The following is a 13,261-nucleotide window of genomic DNA, read 5'->3' on the forward strand; positions in this document are numbered from 1 at the left end:
AAATGGCCTTTTTACGAGGTAATGAAGTCCTCTCACAGAAGCAGCCTAATGCCGACAATAAGAGAAGTGTGCTGCCCTCGTGCTCATCCAACAGTCATTATTTTCCTCTAAGTCGAGCACATCGGCACTCAGGGCTGTACTCGCATTGCTGTGTGTGGTGCAAACAGCCTATAAAAAATAAATAAAAGGCATTAGTCATTGTGGCCTCACACAGCGGGGACACACACACACACACTTAAAACGACAACATCATGTCTCACAGGGCATCATGGGACAGGGGGATCCAGACTTTGAGAATGTGTTGCGGTGAAGTCGGCCAAGAGTCTGAGCCCATCCGGAGCCCTTGCTGGACCCCCAGGAGGCTGCAGAAGGTATAGGTGGGGAAACTGAAGTGGCATCTTGTTTGTAGACTTAGTGACTGTGTTGTTGGAGAGCAGCAGTATCTGGGGACGGGCCACACAGTTTGATCTGGTTGGAAAAATGGAGCAGCTAAAACGTGGTCAAAGTGGATATTAACCCCAGTTTCAAGGTGCCTCGTCTTTGTGTCTTCTTGTTCCAACTTGGACACGCTCACGTCTGGTTCTAGACCCTCAGGAAGGGCTTCTGTGTGCACGCTACAGGATCGTGTTTGTCTTTGTTGTTTGTTTGGTGGGTAGTGGTGATCACGTTTATGGGTGTAAAACTGGGCCGGAGCAGCACTTTTTTCCCCCTAACTTCCTTTTTTTGTTTAAGGGGAATAAATATACCCAATGATTCACGTCGGGGAAGTGTTTTGTTGAAAAGGAAAGTTACGGATGTAACTACGGTTCTATGACTCCCGCATGAACGCCAGAGGAAACCCTGTCGCGCTTACTTGGAATACTCGGTTTTTTTCTTGTGTGGTGAATGTGCAGGTGGAGACTTTTTATTGTTGTCACTTGTCCACGGTGACAATTGTCTTCTTTTTTTTTTCTTCTCTTTTTAGGGAAAATCCCTGTGTGAATGAGGTCATGCGCCCTGATTTGGTCCAAATCACCTAATATCATTTCTCTTCCGTGTCTTTCAGCTGGATCCTCAGACTGTGCAGTCCAAGAACTGGCACATGGACGTCATCGAGATGAACGGGGTAAGACACGAGCAGCTCAGCTCACACTGACATGCACGTCCATCGCTCGTGGGTCGGTATCTCCCGACATCCCTGCAGGAAGTCCGAGTGAGATTTAGGATTCTCAAGGACAGCGATTTGTGTACAAGACGATTTATTTTAAAAGAAGAATTTAGTTGGTACAAATAATACACATCTGTTTGGCGATGATGTTTACAGTCGGATCTAAATGTTTAGCTGGAAGATGTTGGATATCAAGTATGTATTCAAAGTCTTAATGCAAACAAAGACGGAGAAGTGGCTCGTGAGGGTCCCGGGGTTCACTTCTGGCTTCTCGGAGCGATGCCGTTTACTTCAGCTGTGTTTGTTTGTTTGTTTGTTCCCCGTCAGATCAAAGTGGAATTCTCCATGAAGTTTACAAGTCGGGACCTCAGCTTGAAGAGAACGCCGTCCAAAAAACAGAGCGGGGTGTTTGGAGTCAAAATCAACGTGGTGACAAAGTAAGTGTGTTTTTTTCATAAATGTGCAAAACGTTCTCACACATTCTTTGTTGTCGATCTGCGCCGGCAACTAAAAGGCCCAGATTGGGTTTCATGTCCGCGATGGTGAATGTGTAACGGTCCCCTCGCCGTCATGGAGGTGTAACGTCTGTCCACGTCCACAGGCGCGAGCGCTCCAAGGTGCCTTACATTGTCCGCCAGTGCATTGAGGAAGTGGAGAAGAGGGGGATCGACGAAGTGGGAATCTACAGGATCTCCGGGGTGGCCACTGACATCCAGGCCCTCAAAGCAGCATTCGACACCAGTAAGACCGGCTCACTGCCTCATCTCACCACCATGACCGGAGGGCTAACGATAGCTTTTAACCAGCACTGTGGCGTATCTCGTCAAATGGTAGAATACCACGTCAGTCGTAAAGCATTTGCCTCCTTTGTCCCTCCATACTTGAAGAGTTAAAAGGACGTGCGCCTCACAGAGCCAGGGTGGATTGATACGTTTATTAAATTGGAGGAGCATCTGTTCTGAGAGAGTGACGGACGTCAGAAGCCTCTCTAACAACGCTCTCATTGGGGATTGGTCCGCTCTGTAGAGAGGAGACTTGTGGGAACTGACTGTTAGGGCAGGCCAGGACAGATGATGATGATGATGATGAGGAGCAGCAGCTGTCAAGTTGTTTTCCGTTGCATCAAAGTTTCTCAGCATCAAGTCCCGACGTGCGGTATCAGCTTTTCTGGTGTCGCCTGGACGTGGGGTTATTGAGAGATTACATCGGCCCTGCTGTGTTATTGCTCGCCTGTAATAATGTTGCGTGTTCACTTTTCTGATCTTTGTTTGTGTCCGACCTGTAGATACCAAAGACATCCTGGTGATGCTGAGCGACATGGACATCAACGCCATCGCAGGGACACTGAAGCTGTACTTCAGGGAGCTGCCGGAGCCTCTGCTCACCGACCGCCTCTACCCCGCCTTCATGGAGGGCATAGGTGCGACCTTTAGGCCCCCGGAAGTGTGTGTTTGTCATCAGTTCGCCCAGCTGGAAGAGAAGAAGGGCAAAGGTCAAAGAGCTGTCTCGCCGTAATTGGATCTGACACCTTTGTTTTCCTCTCCTTCTCAGCGCTCTCAGACCCGGCAGCCAAGGAGAACTGCATGATGCACCTCCTGCGCTCCCTGCCCGACCCCAACCTTATGACCTTCCTCCCTCTGCTGGAGCACCTCAAACGGTACACACACACACACACACACACACATTAACCCTCAGACTCTTACTCATCAAAGTGTAGACCACACATCTGTAAAAATGTAACCAAATCTATTGCTATAATCAGGAAACTTTACTTAATTACTTATTATTCTTGACTCTATCCCTGTTCAACCCACTCCAATTATTCCACCTAATATCTACCTTTAAATACAAGATACAGATCATAGAGAGGGAATCTTTCAGACCGCTTCAGGCCTCATTTTCGGAATAAGTCTCAGTTAGTCAACCAGGCCGTTATGTAATCCTCATTGTCCCAAACATCTCATTTCAGTCAGATAGCGGGGTCCTGAAATATGAAACTCATTTGATTAAAGTGACATATTCCTTAAAGTCCTACAGAGCATATACAAAAATCTTGAATCTATGTTTTCTAATGTTTGATGTCTTATCATATAGTATATCTTGAATAGGTTTTATATTATTTAGCCTTTCATTCAAACCTTCAGCACAACACCGTCTTTTGCATCTTCCCGTTCCCACCCGAAAACTTCCGTGTGTTAACCCCGTCCTGTGTGTGTGTGTGTGTGTGTGTGTGTGTGTGTGTGTGTGTGTGTGTGTGTGTGTGTGTGTGTGTGTGTGTGTGTGTGTGTGTGTGTGTGTGTGTGTGTGTGTGTGTGTGTGTGTGTGTGTGTGTGTGTGTGTGTGTGTGTGTGTGTGTGTGTGTGTGTGTTCGTTCCTGCAGGGTGGCAGAGAAGGAGCCCATCAACAAGATGTCGCTCCACAACCTGGCCACCGTGTTTGGCCCCACTCTGCTCAGGCCCTCAGAGTTGGAGAGCGCGAAGGCGCTACACATCACCTCGGCCTCTGACATCTGGTCACATGACGTGATGGCGCAGGTACCTTCTTCACACAGACGAGGCGGTGTGTAGAGTGCAGATGTTTTTTCTGGATGATTTTCACTCCCACGTCGCTCGGTGACCCGTGTCACCGCGCTCGACTCATCCCAGCTGTATTTGGGCTGCAGGCCGTCCCTTCATCTCGACCGAGGGATCGGTTTCCTGTGCACAAATGTCTTTCCTTGACAGAATAAACAATATCCGGAGTCAATCATCATAAATGGGGCGGCGTGCACATGCGAGGACGCCCCCGTCTGTCCATTACAGTGAAGCCGGGTGTTTGTATTGGGGCTTCTTTAAATTCTAAATGTTTATTGCAGAAGTATACAAAACGTCAACCACCAAAGAAAGAGGCTTCCGCTGCCATATCCTGAATATAATCTCATAATGGGGACATGATTGATTCTCCCTCTTGTTATTAAAAGAACCAATCTAGCAATAATAAAGACATTCCTGGGCATGTTTCAGAGGATACAATCAAGTCCAACAAACAAATCAAATGTCATATGCCCGTCTGATGAGACTGATTCACATGATTTAATAAAGCCGATATACGACACTGAAGTATTTTCATGGGAGTTAAACATAAACTGCAATGAACAAAGGTTAAATACAGAGTGCTGAGAAAAGTGCAGAATGACCAACATCAAAGCAGCCAAACCTACTTAAATATGAACTAAAAGGGAAATATTTCTCAGCAATTTAAACCATCAAAAGTGTTTTTAAAAAAACACGAAAAGAGACCTTTCTGCAATAAGCTTCATGTCTGTCTGATTCCCATCATGTGGTACGGTTTAGGAACAAAAGTAATGAGGATCTCAGAGACACAACTATTTATGAAGTGTACTCCTTCATAAAAGATGAATAAATACAGTCAGACTGAGGGGCCCACAGTGTCAGACTTTGAAAGCCCCCCGCATGGCAGACTTCAATAATCAGGTTAATTTGGATTGAAATAAAAGGAATTTCTAATCAAACAAACTTGTTTTCTCTCTTCCCAGGTCCAGGTGTTGCTGTATTACCTGCAGCATCCTCCCATCTCCTTTGCCGAACTGAAGCGCAACACGCTCTACTTTTCCACTGACGTTTAAGCCCTACCCACCTCCCTCAGGGCGCCATCTGGAGAGGAGAGAGTGAGAAACTCCATAACCCCGGTCCTTCGCCGCTCGGTCCTCCTGCCTCACCTCTCCTCCCAAGCAGGCAGCTCATGTCGACTGTACAGCCCCACCCCCCCATTCCCTCTCTCTCTCTCACACACACAGACACCCACACACACACCCCTCCTGCCTGCACCCCGACCTCAACCTCACTCCACACACACACACACACACCCGCACCCCCCCAGTCCTGGAAAGAGATGTAGCCGAGATGGCGATGGAGATGTCCCGGTCGTCTACTCGTCACATGTCATGTCCTGTTTGTAATGTGAGAAGAGCAGAGCCGTCGGGCGCCTCCCACCGTAAAGACGACAGGGCATTCTTGGACAAGACGGGGGGGGGGGCACGGCGCGGCGCGGGGGCTCAGGATCAAAAGCGCGTGCGCATGTCGATCTCTGAAACCAGTCGACTCAGCCTCCAGCTTCTTCTTTTCCTGATCAGAGGCATTCCAGAAAAATGTTCAATAGTTCTGTTCAACAGCTGTTATGTTTCCTTTTCCCGTCTTTCTGGCTTTGTGCATGTGGTGGAGGAGGCCGGGCGGTGTGAGCGACGATGTGGTCCTACTTGAGAGAGTGTTTAAGGGACTACGAGAACTTGTGAGGTTCAGAAGTGGCTGGGAAGCCATCCTGATAGAAATGGCTAGTGATGCACCTCTCTACTGACAAACCAGAGAGAACCGCCCTCCGCAGTGAGTCTTGGCCAAATTAGCCCTATTTATTTTAAATATATATGATATGTGTGCCTGTACAGTTCTGTGCAACTAGATGAATGCTCTAAGGAGTCTGTTTTTTGAAGTTTATTCAGGTAGTGATGTTATTTTAGGCTGACTTTTCTCATTCACCACGTCCATGGTTGGTAAGCTGTACTTAAAAAAATAAAATGTAAAAAAAAACACAGATCAACAGGAAGTCTGGCAGTTAATTTTAGCTCACTTTGTAGAGGAGAAAGGGCACTCTGTGACATGAGGGTTGTTAGGGGAATACACACAAGGAACATTTAGCTTCTTTCTTTTTCTTTTCTTTTTCTTGTTGTTTCATTGCAAGCCTGTTCCAAGTGTCTTACTGCACCGTTATAATATATAGACTTGATTTGTGTAGTTGCCCTCATTGCATGTTCAGCTTGTCAATCAAACCAGGCCCCGGTAACACAAAGGTAGGTCGTGTCTGTACAGAGCCAACCTTTCTGCTATCAAGCCTGCGACATATCTTAAAATACTGTAAGCACTGCTAGATGAGTACTATTTGATATTTTTAATATAAGATTAAAATGAAATAAATAATGTTGTATTTTACTTCCGTGGAGAAGAATTCCAATATACTGTAATATTGAGACTAAATGTCGATGTGAAGTCCCCCCCCCCCCCCCCCCCCCCTTTTTTTTTTTTTGTAAAATAAAAGTTACCAAAACACTCTCACTTTGTGTCTGTCTGTTTCAATAATACTGTCTCTGTGCAAACGATGAATCAATAACAGCTAATAATGACAACGTAACATTTTCATATCAATGTTAATTCTGATTAAATATGTATTTACATAGCACCTTTTAAAACAAACTCATAACGTGGTTTACAAGAAACCAAAACATAGGATATGAAATTGTTTAAATAGTGGAGATATGAAGCATATGACGAATAAAATGTATAAATTGAATGGTAATTCTCCACTGCATTGTAATGTGCATCTACAATTCATCATTTTCAGTCTGCATTGGTAGATTGCAATGCCAACTTGTAAGCGAAGAGCGCCACCTACCGTACTGGAGTATGTAGTTTACATTATTCTGATGGGGTCGTTGCTTGCTTTGAATATAACTAAACGTTCTATGAAAGTGTGTTATTATGCTGCATGTTCAGACTGCTGCTTTTATTTGTTATACCCGGTAGATCTGTGGCCTCGATGGACGACGTGTTGGAAGGAGAGGAAGTTACACAGAACGGAGACATCTTCTCTGTGCTGACTCTCTGAGGGCGGATGTTCTTGTTTCATCATTGTGGTTAATGTTGAAGTATTGAAAAAAACATTTTGAATTCTGTAGCCTCTTTAGCTTCTTCATAAACTTCCTCATTCAATCATTAATTGATAGTATGTGGTGTTTTATAGATATGGATACAGTGATTTACACAGAATATCATTGAATATCATTGTCTCTCATCTGCATCATGGATTCCATTCGAATGTTCCATGACATCACTTAGAACATGCTCAGGTCGACCAGAGGAGAGTTCATATCCGGACTAACATTGATCCTGTTGACAGAACATAGTTTTGACTATTTCATTTCATTGTTCTGTTAGTCATGTCTATTTGCGAGGCATTAAGTAAATTCCTGAAACGGAAAAAGACAAACTTCAATGGAGACATTGATGTGAGTAAATAACTATCAACCTACTGTTGGATATGAGCAAAAACATTTCAAAATTACTGCTAAGCAATACATAGGTATTGATTTTGTGATGTAAGACTAGATATCGTCGTAAATTAAATCGTAATATGGCGAGTGCTGACTTTCCTTTTAAGTTAGAAGTTAAAATGTTCTGAATTTGCCAGACTGTTCAAGCTGTTGTATTATTTGCATCCACCCACTTATTCATTAAATCTAGACCACTGATTAGTATTATTATTTATAAATAACCGCATTTTGCCAATAATGCAGTGTGCAATCATGAAATTAGTTTTTCACCATATCGTCCAGTCCTCTTTCAAATCATACTACATGAAGTTCAAAAATAACAACGAAGAAAATTCAAATGTGTCTTTGTTACAGCCACCAGAGAGCCACCGTGCCTCCAGCTGGCAGCTCAGGATCCTGGACATTGAGAGAGCTGAACGTGCTAAATGGGCAACACACAGAGAGGTTCTGTGCTACCCAGAAAGCCCAAACCGACGCTGTTCTGAAGAGACTGGGATTCAACGTCCCAGATGACACTGGACCTTCACCTCAGCATCAAGCTTTTCCCAAAAAGAGCCCTAGACCTTCTCTGCGACGAAGGAGGATCAGGCCCATTTCAGAGGACGACAAAGGGGATTGGAAGTCCAGGACCAACCAGACTTTGCAAGAAGAGGAGCCCTTCTTTGAGAAGAAGCTGCATCTGGGCAGTCAGATGGCGATAATTACCTGTAAATTGGCTAAGTTTACAGAAGCATACAGGAGCTCAAGTCCAGATTCCTTCCTCAGCTCGGTAGACATGCAAACTCCCAGAGAGCTGAGGGCCATCGGCCAATTCCTCCCTAGTACTCCTCCAACAGCAGCAACCAGAAGACCGACTCGTCTCCCAGTGTTGGATGTAAAGCATGGACAAGCAGGTATGTACCGTTGAGTGATGATGACTTTATCTATGAGAACTTGAACTGACATTGGTGGAGATGGGAATACAGTTAACAAGAACTATGTCTAAGCATGCTTCTCCTGTTAATATGAACAGAAAAATATGTAGCTGATGGATGCAAGCTCCAGACAGCTCAGAGTAAGGTGGATAACTTTGTGGAAAGACTGGACAAGTTCCATCTCCTCCACCATCCTCCACCACTAGCAGCCAGAAGGAGGGCCCAGGCAGGGACAGCCAAGGTCCAAGCCCCTCCCTCCCTACCCTACATAGGACAACGTCACCGTGGGTTCCTGGAGGTGAAACCCAAGGTTCCAGCCCCTCCTGTCCCACCCAACAAAAGAGGACTTCACATTGGGCCAAAACTCTGCGCTGCAACAGCAGGTCAGGAAGACCTCCAGGCCTTGGTCAACCCTGCAGAGAGTCTGTCCCTCAGATGAATGGTAAGACATCAACACACAGGGACACGGCACTCTGTTTTTTCTCCAACGTAGTGGCCAACATAATTCAATCATGTTGTCATCTAAACACAGGGAGAAAAAAACTGGATGGCTTGAAATCTGTTCAAGCTCTGGCACGACATCATCCAGCACTCCTGAAGACCAAGCTTCATGAAGTCTGCCTGCTTCTAATAAAAGGGGTATTGTGGACGTTTTCCTCTTTCTTGTTGTCTGTATGTTGCATGAAGTTCTCGTTTGCCTACTTGTGTAACTGTACTGAAGTATTGAATGATGTTCTTATTTACCACCTATAGGTGAATAACCTGCGCTCTCCTGTAGCCTGTTCTGCATTGGACTACATAAGAGAGCTCCATGTTCACTTGGGGAGAGCCATGGACACCAAGGCAGAGTGGACGGGCCGGGCCCTGCTGCAGAAGTTGGCTACAACAACCAATATCTTCATTCACCAGCGGGCTAACCTCAGCCCTGGATGCACTGGTGGAGCTCTGCTGCCCTGGAGGAGTCATGAGCGTCCTATTCAATACAGGGCTACGGTAAGAACTCAGTGTAGTGGCAGCGGGCATTAAAGTACATGAACTTAAATGAGACAGAGTCATAGGAATGCGTCTCACATTCTCGTGCGTTTGTCTTTCCGCAGTCACCTCTTGACGTCAGGGAAGATGTTCACAGAGCGGTTCCTCACTGCCGTCAGCAGGATGGCAGTTGGATTGGGTTGGCGAGTTCTACAGAGTCTCATAGTATGAGACGTCTGGGAAAATTGATATTTGTTTCTTCAATTTTAGATAGAACTCCATAACCTTCTTGGCATTGCGCTTGTACACTACATTTCTAAATGGGAAATGTTTTTTGTACGGACACTATGGACGGGTGATGATCCAGGGACTTGCCCAGCAGAGGGCGGCTCATCCCAGAGAAATACCTGCCTCCCTTAGAGAAGATCTTGAGGAAGATGAGGCAGTAGATGCAGAGGTGATGAGGGAGAACTTGAGACAAATAAAAATCTCAATCTAAATATTGGTTCCTACAGAGTTCTTGTCAAGGTGTACAGTGACATTATTTCATATACAGACAAATCAAATAAAGATTCAAGTTCTTTATAGACAACATATTTATTGGACGAACTGCACAACTAAACTACTGAACAGAAAATAAATGAAGAAGACAATAACATAAACTAAATTAATGGAATTAATTAAGACTATGATGAAGAGTGAATAACTATGGTCCACATAAAAACGAAAAACAAGAATCATATTGTGGCCGCAGTTTCTCTGTATCTCTGCATCTTGGATCTAGTTGTCTGAAAGTAGTTTGTTGGATTCTTATTCTTCCATCTCCGGCTCTGGTTCCAGTATCTTCGGTCCTGGTCGTCTTCTTTGTGGAGATTCGGCTTGAAAAAAACAAACACTTTTCTTTGTCCGTCTCGCCGGTCTTGACAGTTGTGAAAAGATAACCGTAATAATAACAATAATAATCGACTGGATAATTGGGAAATTAAATATAACAAATAAAATACAAAATTAATTTCAAAAAAAATATTACTGTCCTATGTGCTTTTAATCGTCTTGATTGGTGTCCAACATATTATACATCACAAACATTATTTCAACAGCAAACAGTTTTGGGAAGGTTTGCTGGTTTCCTGTGTTGCTTTAACGTGAACTAAATTCCTTACACCACTAACGCTCTTTCACTTAGAATGGTCTTAAAAGAGGGACACTTTTTAATGAGCTTTGGGAGAAACTCCTTTGTGGCAGTGAGTGAAACAAGCAAACTTAATTGTGCCTTATGCTAAAAACAAAGTGAGACATACCATAACTTGTCCATCCATCGTACAGTTTATTATCTCTTTGAACATGGGAGTATTAGTCATTTTCCTCATTGATAAACATTATCCACATCCCTATGACTTTATGACTTATAACAAGCTCAGAACATCTGATCAAAATCCTTTTCAACACGTTCACTTCCAACTGCGATCCTCTCCTCTCCAGTGAAGTCAACATATCTTATGAACATCATCCAAACAAGTTTTTAAAGTCTCTAGAATAAAAGTGTTTTTGCGTAACTGCTACAGCAGTTGATGGGGTGAGGCACTGCAATAAAAAGGCACGTTGGTAAATGATGAGATACAACAGAACATGATATGATGCTTTACACTGACACTTTGTTAATTACAGTTATGACAATAAGAGAAAAATGTGCCCTAAAAAGAAGAAACAAAGCCAACAGATGTTTTATACGCTCTGCTTCAGTCCTGAAAGAGGAAGCAGGAAGTCCGTGTTGAGCAGGTCAGGACACTTGGGGGCTGGTCTCAGCGGTTTCATACTTCCCTCTTGATGAGAAGTTGTCGTGAAGAGGTTTGGTTCGATCCAGAGGTCACCTCAACACGGGAAAGTCCATTTTACTGAATCCAGGGTCTCCGCGCAGCTCCCAGTGTGTGTTGTTGCTCACGCACGTGTCATTGTTGGACTTCCTGTCAACACATGAGTGATGCGTCTTGAATGATTATCATGTATTGATTACGTGATGCGTCTCAAATGTACAGCCTAAAAAATTACCACATCCGTTTCCAGAATATATGATGACAATAAGAAATTAACTTGGACCGTCCAAAAATTGCATTATGAAACAACGTTTTTGTGTCTGTATAAATGTTCATAATTCTGTTGGCGAGCCGAGATAAGAAAGTTTGTTTCAGAAAGGTTTGTTGCATCTTTCAATAAGCTAAACTATCTAGGAATGTCAAGGAGGATTGTATTTAGTAATATTCTGGGTTTAACTACAAGATTGCAAAGAATAGAGGATATGAGGAGTGAGGAGTTGCATATTACTTCTGTAAAGGATCAAATGTGATGGACAATGGCATGAAAAATAATTCATTTTGTTTGTCCTGATGAGCCCAGCAGTTATCCAAACAACCCATCAAAGGTGTCAGGCATCTCCACGGTCACAACTGTGTGTGTGAGGGGCCACGTTCACAACTGTGTGTGTGAGGGGCCACGTTCACAACTGTGTGTGTGTGTGTGAGGGGCCAAGGTCACAACTGTGTAGGTGAGGGGCCACGGTCACAACTGTGTGTGTTAGGGGCCACGTTCACAACTGTGTGTGTGTGTGTGAGGGGCCAAGGTCACAACTGTGTGGGTGAGGGGCCACGGTCACAACTGTGTGTGTTAGGGGCCACGTTCACAACTGTGTGTGTGTGTGTGAGGGGCCACGTTCACAACTGTGTGTGTGAGGGGCCACGGTCACAACTGTGTGTGTTAGGGGCCACGTTCACAACTGTGTGGGTGAGGGGCCACGGTCACAACTGTGTGGGTGAGGGGCCACGGTCACAACTGTGTGTGTTAGGGGCCACGTTCACAACTGTGTGTGTGTGAGGGGCCACGTTCACAACTGTGTGTGTGAGGGGCCACGTTCACAACTGTGTGTGTGTGAGGGGCCACGGTCACAACTGTGTGTGTTAGGGGCCACGTTCACAACTGTGTGTGTGTGAGGGGCCAAGGTCACAACTGTGTGGGTGAGGGGCCACGGTCACAACTGTGTGTGTTAGGGGCCACGTTCACAACTGTGTGTGTGTGAGGGGCCACGGTCACAACTGTGTGTGTTAGGGGCCACGTTCACAACTGTGTGTGTGTGAGGGGCCACGTTCACAACTGTGTGTGTGAGGGGCCACGGTCACAACTGTGTGTGTGTGTGAGGAGTCACGGTCACAACTGTGTGTGTGAGGAGTCACGGTCACAACTGTGTGTGTGTGAGGAGTCACGGTCACAACTGTCTGTGTGTGAGGGGCCACGGTCACAACTGTGTGTGTGTGAGGGGCCACGGTCACAACTGTGTGTGTGTGTGAGGAGTCACGGTCACAACTGTGTGTGTGAGGAGTCACGGTCACAACTGTGTGTGTGTGAGGAGTCACGGTCACAACTGTGTGTGTGTGAGGGGCCACGGTCACAACTGTGTGTGAGGGGCCACGGTCACAACTGTGTGTGTGTGTGAGGAGTCACGGTCACAACTGTGTGTGTGAGGGGCCACGGTCACAACTGTGTGTGTGTGTGAGGAGTCACGGTCACAACTGTTTGTGTGTGAGGGGCCACGGTCACAACTGTGTGTGTGTGTGAGGAGTCACGGTCACAACTGTGTGTGTGTGAGGGGCCACGGTCACAACTGTGTGTGTGTGTGTGTGAGGGGCCAAGGTCACAACTGTGTGGGTGAGGGGCCACGGTCACAACTGTGTGTGTTAGGGGCCACGTTCACAACTGTGTGTGTGTGAGGGGCCACGTTCACAACTGTGTGTGTGAGGGGCCACGTTCACAACTGTGTGTGTGAGGGGCCACGTTCACAACTGTGTGTGTGTGAGGGGCCACGGTCACAACTGTGTGTGTGTTAGGGGCCACGTTCACAACTGTGTGTGTGTGAGGGGCCAAGGTCACAACTGTGTGGGTGAGGGGCCACGGTCACAACTGTGTGTGTTAGGGGCCACGTTCACAACTGTGTGTGTGTGAGGGGCCACGGTCACAACTGTGTGTGTTAGGGGCCACGTTCACAACTGTGTGTGTGTGAGGGGCCACGTTCACAACTGTGTGTGTGAGGGGCCACGGTCACAACTGTGTGTGTGTGTGAGGAGTCACGGTCACAACTGT

The 13,261-nt window shown here is 45.7% G+C and overlaps 1 protein-coding gene across 4 annotated transcripts in view; it reads left to right on the plus strand.

Moving 5' to 3' along the window:
• abr (ABR activator of RhoGEF and GTPase) overlaps positions 1 to 6,191 on the plus strand; it is a 97,449-nt gene extending 91,258 nt beyond the window's left edge. For all 4 annotated transcript variants that reach the window (XM_034549559.1, XM_034549560.1, XM_034549561.1 and 1 more), the window contains 7 exons: positions 1,046 to 1,105; positions 1,475 to 1,584; positions 1,749 to 1,888; positions 2,433 to 2,567; positions 2,699 to 2,804; positions 3,528 to 3,681; positions 4,683 to 6,191. In XM_034549559.1, coding sequence (XP_034405450.1) covers positions 1,046 to 1,105; positions 1,475 to 1,584; positions 1,749 to 1,888; positions 2,433 to 2,567; positions 2,699 to 2,804; positions 3,528 to 3,681; positions 4,683 to 4,772 — 795 coding nt within the window. In that variant the 3' untranslated portion in view covers positions 4,773 to 6,191. The remainder of the gene's footprint in view (positions 1 to 1,045; positions 1,106 to 1,474; positions 1,585 to 1,748; positions 1,889 to 2,432; positions 2,568 to 2,698; positions 2,805 to 3,527; positions 3,682 to 4,682) is intronic.
• The last annotated feature ends 7,070 nt before the right edge of the window (positions 6,192 to 13,261 follow it).

Source organism: Cyclopterus lumpus, chromosome 14 (assembly GCF_009769545.1).
Source record: "Cyclopterus lumpus isolate fCycLum1 chromosome 14, fCycLum1.pri, whole genome shotgun sequence".
NCBI classification, from domain to species: domain Eukaryota; kingdom Metazoa; phylum Chordata; class Actinopteri; order Perciformes; family Cyclopteridae; genus Cyclopterus; species Cyclopterus lumpus.